This window comes from Salvelinus namaycush, chromosome 34, assembly GCF_016432855.1.
Source record: "Salvelinus namaycush isolate Seneca chromosome 34, SaNama_1.0, whole genome shotgun sequence".
NCBI lineage: Eukaryota > Metazoa > Chordata > Actinopteri > Salmoniformes > Salmonidae > Salvelinus > Salvelinus namaycush.
Window position 1 is genome coordinate 15,482,420 of NC_052340.1, and position 14,640 is coordinate 15,497,059.

At 44.5% G+C, this 14,640-nt stretch overlaps 1 protein-coding gene across 3 annotated transcripts in view; it reads left to right on the forward strand.

Moving 5' to 3' along the window:
- LOC120028319 (stAR-related lipid transfer protein 13-like) overlaps positions 1–14,640 on the forward strand; it is a 127,682-nt gene that overhangs the window by 45,720 nt on the left and 67,322 nt on the right. The window contains exon 1 of one of the 3 annotated variants that reach the window (XM_038973526.1): positions 10,833–11,268. The exons of the other annotated variants lie outside the window; for them this stretch is intronic. Coding sequence (XP_038829454.1) covers positions 11,145–11,268 — 124 coding nt within the window. The 5' untranslated portion in view covers positions 10,833–11,144. Of the gene's footprint in view, positions 1–10,832; positions 11,269–14,640 lie in introns of those variants that run through there. 3 annotated transcript variants of the gene reach the window in all.

Here is a 14,640-nt window from a genome sequence, read left to right on the forward strand (position 1 = left end):
GTGGGTTTGCCAAAACAAACTTGTTTTAAACACCAAGAAAACCAAAGTTATGTTGGTCTGTTCAACTAGGAAAAGGCCAAAACAGCATTGGATACAATTAAGTATGGGAGGAGTACAAATTGAAGAAGTGGCAGAAACCAAATTATTGGGAGTGCAGCTAGACAACTGCTTATCATGGTCGTCTCAAATAACTAATCTATGTAAAAAAAAATATTAAAACAGCATGCATAATCAGAAGGATAGCTAAATATTTACCAGGAATAATTATTCAGCAAATAACACAAGCATTAATTGAGAGTCAGGTGAACTACTGTTCTGTGGTCTGGGGAAATGCATCATCAAGTGAAGTTAGGAGGCTGCAGAATGCACAGAACAAAGCAGCAAGGATTGTTTTAAGGTGGAGTGTTACGGCTGTCCTCGCTGACAGAAGGTGGGGACCAAAACGCAGAGTGGTTAGTGTTCATTCTTTTAATGAAAATCAACAAAACACTTCACAATACAAAAACAACCAACGTGACAAAAACCGAAACCGTCCTGTGTGGCAACAAAACCTCCACAGGAACAAACACCCACAAAACACAAGTGAAACCCAGGCTGCCTTAGTATGATTCTCAATCAGGGACAACGATTGACACCTGTCTCTGATTGAGAATCATACCAGGCCGAACACAAAATCCCAACATAGAAAATCAAACCTAGACCAACCCACCCAACTCACGCCCTGACCAACTAAAACAAATACATGACAAAGGAAAACAGGTCAGGAACGTGACAGAACCCCCCCCCTTAAGGTGCGAACTCCGGGCGCACCAGCACAAAGTCTAGGGGAGGGTCTGGGTGGGCGTCTGTCCACGGTGGCGGCTCTGGCGCTGGTCGTGGTCCCCACCCCACCATAGTCAACCCCCGCTTCCGTGGCCTCCTCCCAATATTCACCCTCCATGTCAATCCCACTATTTCAAAGGGCAGTAACAGACTGAGGGGTAGCACCTGACTGAGGGGTAGCACCTGACTGAGGGGTAGCACCTGACTGAGGGGTAGCACCTGACTGAGGGGTAGCACCTGACTGAGGGGCGGATCCTGGCTGGCGGAAGGCTCTGGCGGATCCTGGCTGGCGGAAGGCTCTGGCGGATCCTGGCTGGCGGAAGGCTCTGGCGGATCCTGGCTGGCGGAAGGCTCTGGCGGATCCTGGCTGGCGGAAGGCTCTGGCGGAAGGCTCTGGCGGATCCTGGCTGGCTGGCAGCTCCTGGCTGGCTGGCTCTGGCTGGTCCTGGCTGGACGGCTCTGGCTGGTCGGCTCTGGCTGGTCCTGGCTGGACGGCTCTGGCTGGTCCTGGCTGGACGGCTCTGGCTGGTCCTGGCTGGACGGCTCTGGCTGGTCCTGGCTGGACGGCTCTGGCTGGTCCTGGCTGGACGGCTCTGGCTGGTCCTGGCTGGACGGCTCTGAAGGCTCGGGACAGACGGGCAGCGCTGGGCAGGCAGACAGTTCAGACCACGCTGGGCAGGCAGACAGTTCAGGCAGCGCTGAGCAGGCAAGCAGCGCAGGCGGCGTTGGGCAGACGGCCGACTCTGACCTGCTGAGGCGCACAGTAGGCCTGGTGCGTGGTGCCGGAACTGGAGGCACTGGGCTGGAGACACGCACCACAGGGAGAGTGCGTGGAGGAGGAACAGGGCTCTGGAAACGCACTGGAAGCCTGGTGCGTGGTGTTGGCACTGATGGTACTGGGCTGGGGTGGGAAGGTGGCGCCGGATATACCGGACCGTGAAGGAGGACACGCGCTCTTGAGCACCGAGCCTCCAACCCTACCAGGTTGAATGGTCCCCGTAGCCCTGCCAGTGCGGCGAGGTGGAATAGCCCGCACTGGGCTATGCAGGCGAACCGGGGACACCACCTGTAAGGCTGGTGCCATGTACGCCGGCCCGAGGAGACGTACTGGAGGCCAGATATGTTGGGCCGGCTTCATGGCACCCGGCTCGATGCCCAACCTAGCCCTCCCAGTGCGGCAAGGTGGAATAGCCCGCACTAGGCTAAGCACGCGTACTGGGGACACCGTGCGATCCACCGCATAACACGGTGTCTGACCAGTACGACGCCCTCTCACTCCACGGTAAGCCCGGGGAGTTGGCTCAGGTATCCAACCCGGCTTCGCCACACTCCCCTTTAGCCCCCCCCCCCCCAATACATTTTTGGGTGAGCCTCTCGGGCTTCCGTGCTAGCCGCGTACCCTCATACCTCCGGTTCCTCTCTCCGGTTGCCTCTGCTCTCCTCGCTGCCTCCAGCTGTTCCCATGGGAGGCGATCCTTTCCAGCCAGGATCTCCTCCCATGTGTAGCAACCCTTGCCGTTCAAGACGTCTTCCCATGTCCATTCCTCTGTCTGTCTCTGCTGCTGTCGCTGCCCTTCTCCACTCCGCTTGGTCCTCTTGTGGTGGGTGTTTCTGTTACGGCTGTCCTCGCTGACAGAAGGTGTGGACCAAAACGCAGAGTGGTTAGTGTTCATTCTTTTAATGAAAATCAACAAAACACTTCACAATACAAAAACAACCAACGTGACAAAAACCGAAACCGTCCTGTGTGGCAACAAAACCTCCACAGGAACAAACACCCACAAAACACAAGTGAAACCCAGGCTGCCTTAGTATGATTCTCAATCAGGGACAACGATTGACACCTGTCTCTGATTGAGAATCATACCAGGCCGAACACAAAATCCCAACATAGAAAATCAAACCTAGACCAACCCACCCAACTCACGCCCTGACCAACTAAAACAAATACATGACAAAGGAAAACAGGTCAGGAACGTGACATGGAGATATGGTTCTTCTGTTGCAGTCATGCGCAGTGTTCTTGGTTGGTCATCAATCGACAAGATAATTGAAAAAAACATGCTTATTTTATTTCATAATATACATAATTTAAAACGGCCAAGTTCTATTCACAACGGTATTCAGTTGGTAAGAGACAGACATTCCGTAAATACTAGGAATAGATTGTCCACCATCTATGCGGTATCCAGACAGAAAAGAGAAATAGGCAAAAGAACATTTCGATTTAGAGCAATAAAGAAATTGAATAAATTAACTGAGCAAACTAGAAACCTTTCAATATATAAATGTAAACATTATTTTAAAACAATTTAAATATAATACATAGAAATGTTGTGGGACTATAGTAGATGAAAAATCAATATTTTTTAGATTGAGTATTTATTGGGTCATTATGATAGTATATTATGTATGTTTGTAATAGTGTGTTATATGTGAAAATATGTTTGTATTATAAATTGTATTTTAATGTTTAAGGACTCTTGGACGATTAGTCCAAATGAGGACTAAAAGAGATCCAAATCAAATCAAATCAAAATCAAATCAAACCCTCTTTCTTTGTGTAACCAGCAGTTATATCTGTTCCGTCTTCCAGGGACGTTTTCCTTTATGACATAATTTGTAATCAATGTATGATACATTCTGTGTATATGTAATTCTGTGTGATTATTTAGGTATTTAGTAAATAAATAATTAAACCAAATTTTGTATTGCTGATTCAACTTGTTAGCCAGGGTTCATTAAGATAACCAAGAATTTACAACTTTCAGATGAGACTGAATAAAGTGACGATTAAATATTGACTGCTACTGATGTAAAAGAATACTAGGTCTTTAAGAGTTTACTCGGAAGATAACAGCTCTATAAACATTATTTCGCGGTGCCCCGACTTTCTAGTTAATTACATTTACCTGATTAGCTCAATCAGGTAATATTAATGACAGAGAAATTATTTTATAGAATAGCATGTCATATCACTTAATCCGGCATAGCCAAAGACACGACACTTGCTTTATTGACTTCCAAAAAGCATTTGATTCTATTTGGCATACAGGACTGTTTTACAAAGTTATTGAAAGTGGTGTAGGGGGTAAAACATATGACATAATTAAATGAATGTATACTGGCAATACATAAAGCATCAAAATTGGCAAGAAAGGAACAGAATTCTTTAACCAGGGACGGGGCCTTCACCAGGGTTGCAATCTGAGCCCTGTACTCTTCAATATTTACATTGGATTAGGCCACTATTCTAGAAAAATACTCAGCCCCTGGTGTTAGTCTCCACAATTCAGATGTTAAATGCCTGCTCTTCGCAGATTACCTATGCCTGCTATCACCCACAGCCCATGGCCTACAGCAGAGTCTGGACCTGCTAGAGCAGTACTGCCAGACCTGTGTCCTGGCAGTAAACCCCAAAAATACTAAAATAATGAATTCTGAATTCTGCATGCAGAGACCAATCAACCTGCACATGTCCTCTACTGTTTGCTTATTGTTATTGTTCAATGTATGGTTATTTTGACCCTTGGTTATTGTTGTTACTGTTGTCCCGTTGACAATTTTGATTCTTATTATTTTCATATTGTAAATATCCAAAGTAAGCTTTGGCAATATGTACTGTGCATTGTCACATCATGCCAATAAAGCAAATTTAATTGAATTTAATTGAATTGAGAGATGAAGATGAGAGAGAGAGAGTGACAGAGGGAGAGTGACAGAGAGAGAGTGACAGAGAGAGAGAGAGAATTCAGAGAGAGAGAATTCAGAGAGAGAGAATTCAGAGAAAGAGAGAATTCAGAGAGAGAATTCAGAGAAAGAGAGAATTCAGAGAAAGAGAGAATTCCGAGAGAGAGAGAGAGATAGAGAGAGAATTCAGAAAGAGAGATTGAATTGAGAGATTGAATTGAGAGAGGGGGAGAGAGACAGAGAGACAGAGCAAGAGAGAGAGAATTGAGAGAGAGAGAGATTGAATTGAGAGAGAGAGAGAGAGAGATGTATTGTTGTTCTGATTAATATTGTTGTTGTAGTTGTTGTTAATGGTAATCCCATGTCCACTACTACTATTATTATTACTGTTGGTCCCACCATTTATTTATATATAAATATATATATATTTTGTATATATATACATATATATTTTATTTTTATTTTTCGATATGTATACTTTGACAATGTAAGTAATAATGAACTTGCCATGTCAATAAAGTCAATTGAATTGAATTGAATTGAATTGAGAGACAGAGAGAAAGATTGAATTCAGAGAGAGAGAGAGAGAGACAGAGAGACAGAGAGAGAGAGACATAGAGACAGAGCGAGAGGGGGAGAGAGAGAGGGGGAGAAAGAGAGTGGAGAGAGTGAGAGATAAAGAAATGAAAGAGAGCGAGAGACACAGACAGGAAAATACAGACATTTGTAGGTTCTATGATTCATGTTTAATACTCTGGCTCCCACATTTATCTTGCTAGACAAACATATGAAATCTATCCTTCACAAAACATTATCAATCCACCCCCTTTCCTCCTCTTCTCTTCCGTCTCTTTCTCTTGTGTGTGAGTGTCCATGCATAAGCGTGTGTGTATGCATATGTGCGTGTGCGTGTGTGGGGAGGGGGCGGGTTGGGTTCAGTGCTAATAGAAGCCAGGTGGTGCAGACAGTAAATGAGTTCCCATGGATTCTAGTGGCTAACAGAGCCATTACATGCCATGTCATTCTCGTCTTGTTAAACAGTGAAGAAACAATAGCCATGTTAGCTTGGCATCGTCATAGTGTGTGTGTGTGTGTGTGTGTGTGTGCGTGCGTGCGTGCGTGCGTGCGTGCGTGCGTGCGTGCGTGCGTGTGTGTGTGTGTGCGTGTGTGTGTGTGAGAAGGCTCTCTCTGGAGAACCCTACTCCTACTCTCTAACCCCTAACCCGTCATCTAAACCCACATACACACCACATGTTGCTCCTCTGGAAAAATGGAAAAGCATCTTGGGAATATATGGTCAGGAAATGTATAGTGCATGAGTGAGATGGGCCTGTAATAGTGGAGCGAGGGGGAGACTGGGCCATGAGAGTTCCCTGGTGCGTCTTGTTTCCATTAGGTTGGGAGTGTAATCCCCTGACTGTTGAGGGGGCGTGGCCTGGGATCTCATCATCCAATCACAGAGCAGAATCAGCTTCTCCACATCTGGGATTTTCTCACTGCGCCGATCGGACAACATTCCACACATACACATGCACACACACACACACATAATGTAAACATGCGAGAGGGAGAGAGAGAGCGAGAGAGAGAGAGATGGAGAAAGAGAGAGCAGAGAGAGAGAGAGAGAGAGAGAGAGAGAGAGAGAGAGAGAGAGAGATGGAGAAAGAGAGAGAGAGAGAGAGAGAGAGAGAGAGAGAGAGAGCAGAGAGAGAGAGAGAGAAAAAGAGCAGAGAGAGAGAGAGAGAGAGAAAGAGCAGAGAGAGAGAGAGAGAGAGAGAGAGAGAGAGAGAGAGAGAGAGAAAGAGCAGAGAGAGAGAGACAGAGAGAGAGAGAGATGGAGAAAGAGAGAGCAGAGAGAGAGAGAGAGAGAGAGAGAGAGAGAGAGAGATGGAGAAAGAGAGAGAGCAAAGAAGTAAACTATCTCCCTGAGAAGTTGCATGTTTCTCAACGAAATGAGGAGTGCTTTGAGTGGCTTGTCCAAAACAAACATTCAGAGAGTCAGAGAGGAGATTATTGATATTTCCTCTCTCTGCACCTCCCTCCCCCTTATCTCTCTCTCTGGCATGGGAAACATATGTTAACATTGCCAAAGCAAGTGAAGTAGGTAATATACAAAAGTGAAATAAACAATAAAAATGAAAAGTAAACATTACACTCATAGAAGTTCCAAAATAATAATACATGTTATGTATTTATACAGTGTTGTAACGATGTGCAAATGGTTAAAGTACAAAAGAGAAAATCAATAAACATAAATATGGGTTGTATTTACAATGGTGTTTGTTCTTCACTGGTTGCCCTTTTCTTGTGGCAACAGGTCACAAATCTTGCTGCTGTGATGGCACACTGTGGTATTTCACCCAGTAGATATGGGAGTTTATCAAAATTGGGTTTGTTTTCAAATTCTTTGTGTATCTGTGTAATCTGAGGGAAATATGTGTCTCTAATATTCTCATACATTTGACAGGAGGTTAGGAAGTGCAGCTCAGTTTCCACCTCATTTTGTGGGCAGTGTGCACATAGCCTGTCTTCTCTTGAGAGCCAGGTCTGCCTACGGCGGCCTTTCTCAATAGCAAGGCTATGCTCACTGAGTCTGTACATAGTCAAAGCTTTCCTTAAGTTTGGGTCAGTAACTGTGGTCAGGTATTCTGCCACTGTGTACTCTCTGTTAAGGGCCAAATAGCATTCTAGTTTGCTCAGTTGTTTTGTTAATTCTTTCCAATATGTCAAGTAATTCTCTTTTTGTTTTCTCATGATTTGGTTGGGTCTAATTGTGTTGCTGTCCTGGGGCTCTGTGGGGTGTGTTTGTGTTTGTGAACAGAGCCCCAGGACCAGCTTGCTTAGAGGACTCTTCTCCAGGTTCATCTCTCTGTAGGTGATGGCTTTGTTTTGGAAGGTTTGGGAATCGCTTCGTTTTAGGTGGTTGTAGAATTTAACGGCTCTTCTGGATTATGATAATTTGCGGGTATCGGCCTAATTCTGCTCTGCATGTATTATTTTGTGTTTTATGTTGTACACGGAGGATAGTTTTGCAGAATTCTGCATGCAGAGTCTCAATTTGGTGTTTGTCACATTTTGTGAATTCTTGGTTGGTGAGCGGACCCCAGACCTCACAACCATAAAGGGCAATGGGTTCTATAACTGATTCAAGTATTCTTAGCCAGATCCTAATTGGTATGTCAAATTTCATGTTCCTTTTGATGTCATAGAATGCCCTTCTTGCCTCGTCTCAGATCGTTCACAGCTCTGTGGAAGTTACCTGTGGCGCTGATGTTTAGGCCAAGGTATGTATAGTTTTTTGTGTGCTCTAGGGCAAAGTTGTCTAGATGGAATTTGTATTTGTGGTCCTGGCTACTGGACCTTTATTGGAACATAATTATTTTGGTCTTTCTGAGATTTACTGTCAGGGCCCAGGTCTGGCAGAATATGTGCAGAAGATCTAGGTGCTGCTGTAGGCCCTCCTTGGTTGGTGACAGAAGCACCAGATCATCAGCAAACAGTAGACATTTGACCACAGATTCTAGTAGGATCTCTCTCTCTGTCTGTCTGTCTCAGTCTAGCCATAATCTTCTACAGAGATAACAAGAGCCTTTGTTCTGGCTGGTAGAGGGTTTCAAATCAGGGTCGGGGTCAATTCAGTGTGTGTGTGTGTGTGCTCAGTCTGTGTTCCTTCAGGCATTCTGCCCAATGGGGCTTGGACAAGTGGAGCTGAAAATAGCAACAAGCAGGTCACCGCTGAGGAGTTCCATGCATAGCATAGTTATTAGCCTTTACAGAGAGAGCAGCAGGGTGTTGTTCTCCAGTATGATATAGCCTGGTGCTGACCCTCCAGTGTGTTGTTCTCCAGTATGATATAGCCTGGTGCTGACCCTCCAGTGTGTTGTTCTCCAGTATGATATAGCCTGGTGCTGACCCTCCAGTGTGTTGTTCTCCAGTAAGATATAGCCTGGTGCTGACCCTCCAGTGTGTTGTTCTCCAGTATGATATAGCCTGGTGCTGACCCTCCAGTGTGTTGTTCTCCAGTAAGATATAGCCTGGTGCTGACCCTCCAGTGTGTTGTTCTCCAGTATGATATAGCCTGGTGCTGACCCTCCAGTGTGTTGTTCTCCAGTATGATATAGCCTGGTGCTGACCCTCCAGTGTGTTGTTCTCCAGTATGATATAGCCTGGTGCTGACCCTCCAGTGTGTTGTTCTCCAGTAAGATATAGCCTGGTGCTGACCCTCCAGTGTGTTGTTCTCCAGTAAGATATAGCCTGGTGCTGACCCTCCAGTGTGTTGTTCTCCAGTAAGATATAGCCTGGTGCTAACCCTCCAGTGTGTTGTTCTCCAGTATGATATAGCCTGGTGCTGACCCTCCAGTGTGTTGTTCTCCAGTAAGATATAGCCTGGTGCTAACCCTCCAGTGTGTTGTTCTCCAGTATGATATAGCCTGGTGCTGACCCTCCAGTGTGTTGTTCTCCAGTAAGATATAGCCTGGTGCTGACCCTCCAGTGTGTTGTTCTCCAGTATGATATAGCCTGGTGCTGACCCTCCAGTGTGTTGTTCTCCAGTAAGATATAGCCTGGTGCTGACCCTCCAGTGTGTTGTTCTCCAGTAAGATATAACCTGGTGCTGACCCTGCAGTATGTTGTTCTCCAGTAAGATATAGCCTGGTGCTGACCCTCCAGTGTGTTGTTCTCCAGTAAGATATAGCCTGGTGCTGACCCTCCAGTGTGTTGTTCTCCAGTAAGCTATAGCTTGATGCTGACCCTGCAGTGTGTTGTTCTCCAGTAAGATATAGCCTGGTGCTGACCCTGCAGTATGTTCTTCTCCAGTAAGATATAGCCTGGTGCTGACCCTCCAGTGTGTTGTTCTCCAGTAAGATGTAGCCTGGTGCTGACCCTCTAGTGTGTTGTTCTCCAGTAAGATGTAGCCTGGTGCTGACCCTCTAGTGTGTTGTTCTCCAGTAAGATATAGCCTGGTGCTGACCCTGTGGTGTAAATCACCAGCCTGAACCCTATACCAGGGAAGAGCAATGAGCGGTGAATGTCCTGGTGGAAATTAAGTAATGTTATCCCAGCTGGATGCGGAGAGGGAGAGAGAGAGGGAGAGAGGGGGGGAGAGAGAGGGGGGAGAGGGAGAGAGGGGGGGGGGGGGGGAGAGGGAGAGAGGGGGGGGGAGAGAGGGAGAGAGAGAGGGAGAGAGAGAGGGAGAGAGAGGGGGAGAGAGAGGGGGAGAGAGAAAGGGAGAGAGAGAAAGGGAAAGAGAGGGGGAGAGAGAGGGAGAGAGGGGGGGTGTGGGGGGAGTTACAGCAGAGTTCAGGTCAGGAGGCAGGACTATCCATTATAGAAGCTGTCTGTCAGTGTCCAGCTGGTCCTTGTGTATTATAGATCTGAGAGAATTATATTACTGCATAACTGTCTGCTGAAGTTCAGCTAGGTTGACATTATAAGGCTCAGGTCAGACATGGGCTGAACAGGGAATAAGACAGTTATTGCACTTCTTCTACACTGTCTACTTCTACTCACGGCACCCCCATTATCTCGATAAAGCATTTTTTACTTGTATATATGAAAACCGTTGAGTAGGCTACTCCAGACTGAACCGGTTGTTGTCACGATAATATCTGGAGTTAAGCTTATTATGATACTGACACAGCAAAGTCACTATGATGTCTGGTGTGATATTGACACAGCAAAGTCACTATAATGTCTGGTGTGATATTGACACAGCAAAGTCACTATAATGTCTGGTGTGGTATTGACACAGCAAAGTCACTATAATGTCTGGTGTGGTATTGACACAGCAAAGTCACTATAATGTCTGGTGTGGTATTGACACAGCAAAGTCACTATAATGTCTGGTGTGGTATTGACACAGCAAAGTCACTATAATGTCTGGTGTGGTATTGACTCAGCAAAGTCACTATAATGTCTGGTGTGGTATTGACACAGCAAAGTCACTATAATGTCTGGTGTGGTATTGACACAGCAAAGTCAAAAGGCTTAACTTTCCTCTCCTTCAGGGGGGTTTGACTTCTGATAAGTGTGTGTATCAGAAACAAAAAGACACTTCATTTTAACTCACTTTTCTTTTTAACATAAAACCCAACATCTCTATAAATCAATTTTGATGTATCCATAATTTCACATGTTCTGAAACATTCCATGGTTATTACTTATTCTTCACAAGAGTGAAAGCTCTGTATAGTGTAGTGAAAGTGAGAGTAGGCTGGTGAGTGAGAGGGGAGAAGGGAGGGAGGGAAGTGGAGGGGTGAAAGATAAAGGGAGGGAGAGAGAGCAGCTAGTGTAGTCTATCTGTGAGTATAGACTGACCGTCACCGTGGTGGAAACTTCAAACAGCCACACATCTGCTCCCAGCTTTGTCTGGCACCAGGGCTGCCGAATCAAATATCGTTTAATTGAAGGACTTGGCAAAGATGGATACTTAATACGGAACATGTATCTGTTCGTTGGTTAAATGTATGGCGGGTTAATTAATGTTTACACTCTACTCTGCGACTGTAACTCAGTCCTAATCAGGTGAAGACGCATCGGCGCGAGCGCAGGGGTGGTGCATTCAGACGAAAGACGCAATAACGGGTTAATGAGGATCGGGATTTGTTTTATTATGATGGACACACGGATTTACTATGACAACTAAGCGCAAATCGATGAAACTGAAGCTGCGGCGGTGTTTCAGTGAGACGCTGCGCGATTCCACGTCGAAAGCCTGGGATCTACTATGGAAAAATGTCAGGGAGCGAAGACTCGCAGGTCAGTCTCCAAAAAGTATCGGTGCAGTATTGAATGCACACTATATTTATTTGATATTTATTTATGCTGTTAGAAAATAGCCATTCTTAACTTTATTAGATACAAAAAATATATTTTACACAGATAGAGCCCAGCATATAACTGTTTTCCAACATGATTTTATTAAACAAGTAGCTTAATAAGCTCACTAAGTTACAAACTTGGCTGTTGTAGTTAATTTTCTAATCAATCAAGTGAATGTTGAAGGGGCAATCAGCAGTTGCTAGATCCATTTTTGGACGTATACATTAATGATATGTAACCCTACCCATTGATTCTTGAAGAGTATATCTTATAAATGCCTCATATGAGTTTAGTTAAACTGTCATACCCCATCAGAACCCAAAATATAAACTTGTTTTACTGCAATGTCTGTAAACCCAGTTAATGTAAACAAAAACGATATAGCCTCAAAACATGGTTACAACTATAATTGTGATATCATGGATGGTCGGTCCTTGAATCCGTAACTCTGTCTATGAATTTGAGTGGTTGTCCAGCCCCACCACTCAGCTTTTTAACGAAACAGGTACGCGGAAAACACTTTGTTATTGTTCCTACTGCTGATTGCTGCTTTAAACTATACATCGTACCGCTGATTGGTGGATTGACAAAGGCAGCCCAAATCTGATATTTTTCCCAAGAATTGGTCTTTTGACTTTTCTCATCAGATCTTTTTCAGAGCTGATCTGATTGGTCAAAAGACCAATTAGTGAAAAAAAAGATCAGAATTGGGCTGTCTGTGTTAACGCAGCCTACATGCACAGAATACATTCTGCACAGTTGTCCTCATAATTAGTCTTCTACAGTATTCATATCCATTAACACGTGTTCACCAGGTGTACTTACCCTAGTTGCACATGTGACTTACCTTGCTCTTATTTCGTTTTTTTTAAAGATCTTCTAATTTACAATAATAATTATAATTTATAATTTGCAATACAGTTGTACTTTTTATTCACTGCTGGTTGGTTGTAATGATGGATTTGGATTGAAAGCAAAACAATATCACAACATATGTAAGTAATGTTCTCACATGTAGCACCAAAGCAAGATCCATTATTATCCCAATGTGAGTTTGTGCTAAGCCTGTAGTAGAAGATGTATGAAACGGTGGGTTAGAGACCAGACCCCCTACTGTCACTGCTGCTGAAGGCTATACTTAATGGTTAGAGGTGTTTCCTGGATTAGTTTGCCTCATAATTCAAATGTGCAGAATATGCATCCCAAATAACTTTCACTGTATATAGACTTTAAAAAAAAAAATATATATATTTTTTTTTCTCTATTGTGTTATTGACTGTATGTTTGTTTATCCCATGTGTAACTCTGTGTTGTTGTTTGTGTCACACTGCTTCGTTTTATCTTGGCCAGGTCGCAGTTGTAAATGAGAACTTGTTCTCAACTAACCTACCTGGTTAAATAAAGGTGAAATAAAATAAAAAAATGTATTCCCTTTATAGTGCGCAACTTTTGACCAAGGCCCATAAGGCTATGGTAAAAAGTAGTGCACTATACAGGGAATAGGATGCCAGTTGGGACACATCCACTGAGAGTTATTTCCTTCAGGTAACTTTCTGCCAGATATTTAGAATATAGCTGGAGCTGTTTGCTGGGAGAATGATATTGTATTTTCAAAAGAGCTGCTGAATCATTGTGTGTGTGTGTGTAGGGAGCCCAGTACACCACTAGGGGGTGCCAGTCAAATTATCCATACAGCAGGACAGTAGTCTAGTAGGTTATTAAATATTTTAAAGGGATCTGTTCTCCATCTGTATTTCAGTGTTATAATGATGTTATAATGTTAAGTGATAGATGTTGACCTCAACTGTACCAGGAGATTGTAATTGAATCAGATTGGTGCCAGTTATGTCTTCTTATTGCAATAATATGGGCTGGTTTCCTGGACACAGTCCTGGACTATATAGCACTTTCAATTGTGATTTTCCATTGAGTTTGGTTTTTAGTCCAGGACTAGGCTTAATCTGTGTCCGGCAAACCGCCCCTATAAGCTAATTTTATTGCAACACGATAGAGGATATAGTGTATTCAGACCCTTTGCTATGAGACTCAAAATTGAGCTCAGGTGCATCATGTTTCCATTGATCATCCTTGAGATGTTTCTACAACTTGATTGGAGTACACCTGTGGTAAATTAAATTGATTGGACATGATTTGGAAAGGCACACACCTGTCTATATAAGGTCCCACCGTTGACAGTGCATGTCAGAGCAAAAACCAAGTCATGAGGTCAAAGGAATTGTCTGTAGAGGTTAGAGACTGGATTGTGTTGAGGCACAGATCTGGGGAAGGGTACCAAAAAATGTCTGTAGCATTGAAGGCCCCCAAGAACACAGTGGCCTCCATCATTCTTAAATGGAAGAAGTTAGGAACCACCAAGAATCTTCCTAGAGCTGGCCACTTGGCCAAACTGAGCACGGGCCTTGGTCAGGGAAGTGACCAAGAACCCGATGGTCACTCTGACAGAGCTCTAGAGTTCCTCTGTGGAGAAGGGAGAACCTTCCAGAAGGACAACCACCTCTGCAGCACTCCAGCAATCAGGCCTTTATGGTAGAGTGGTCAGACGGAAGCCACTCCTCAGGAAAAAAAGCACATGACAGCACGCTTGGAGTTTGCCAAAAGGCACCTAAAGACTAAAGCCTCTCAGACCTTGAGAAACAAGATACTCTGGTCTGATGAAACCAAGATTGAACTCTTTGGCCTGAATGCCAAGCATCACGTCTGGAGGAAACCTGGCACCATCCCCACGGTGAAGCATGGTGGTGGCAGCAACATACTGTGGGGGGTGTTTTTCAGTGGCAGGGAGTGGGAGACTAGTCAGGATCGAGGGAAAGATGAACGGAGCAAAGTACAGAAAGATCTTTGATGAAAATCTGATCCAGAGTGCTCAGGACCTCAGACCGGGGCGAAGGTTCACAACAAGACAACAACCCTAAGCACACAGCCAAGCCAACGCAGGAGTGGCTTAGGGACAAGTGTCTGAATGTCCTTGAGTGGCCCAGCCAGAGCCTGGACTTGAACCCGATCAAACATCTCTGGAGAGACCTGAAAATAGCTGTGCAGCGACGCTCCCCATCCAACCTGACAGAGCTTGAGAGGATCTGCAGAGAAGAATGGGAGAAACTCGCCAAATACAGTTGTGCCACTCTTGTAGCGTCATACCCAAGAAGACTCAATGCTGAACTCGCTGCCAAAGGTGCTACCACAAATTACTGAGTAAAGGGTGTGAATACTTTTGTAAATGTGATATTTCAGTTTTTTATTTTTAATAAATTAGCAAACATTTTTTTAAACTTGTTTTTGCTTTGACAT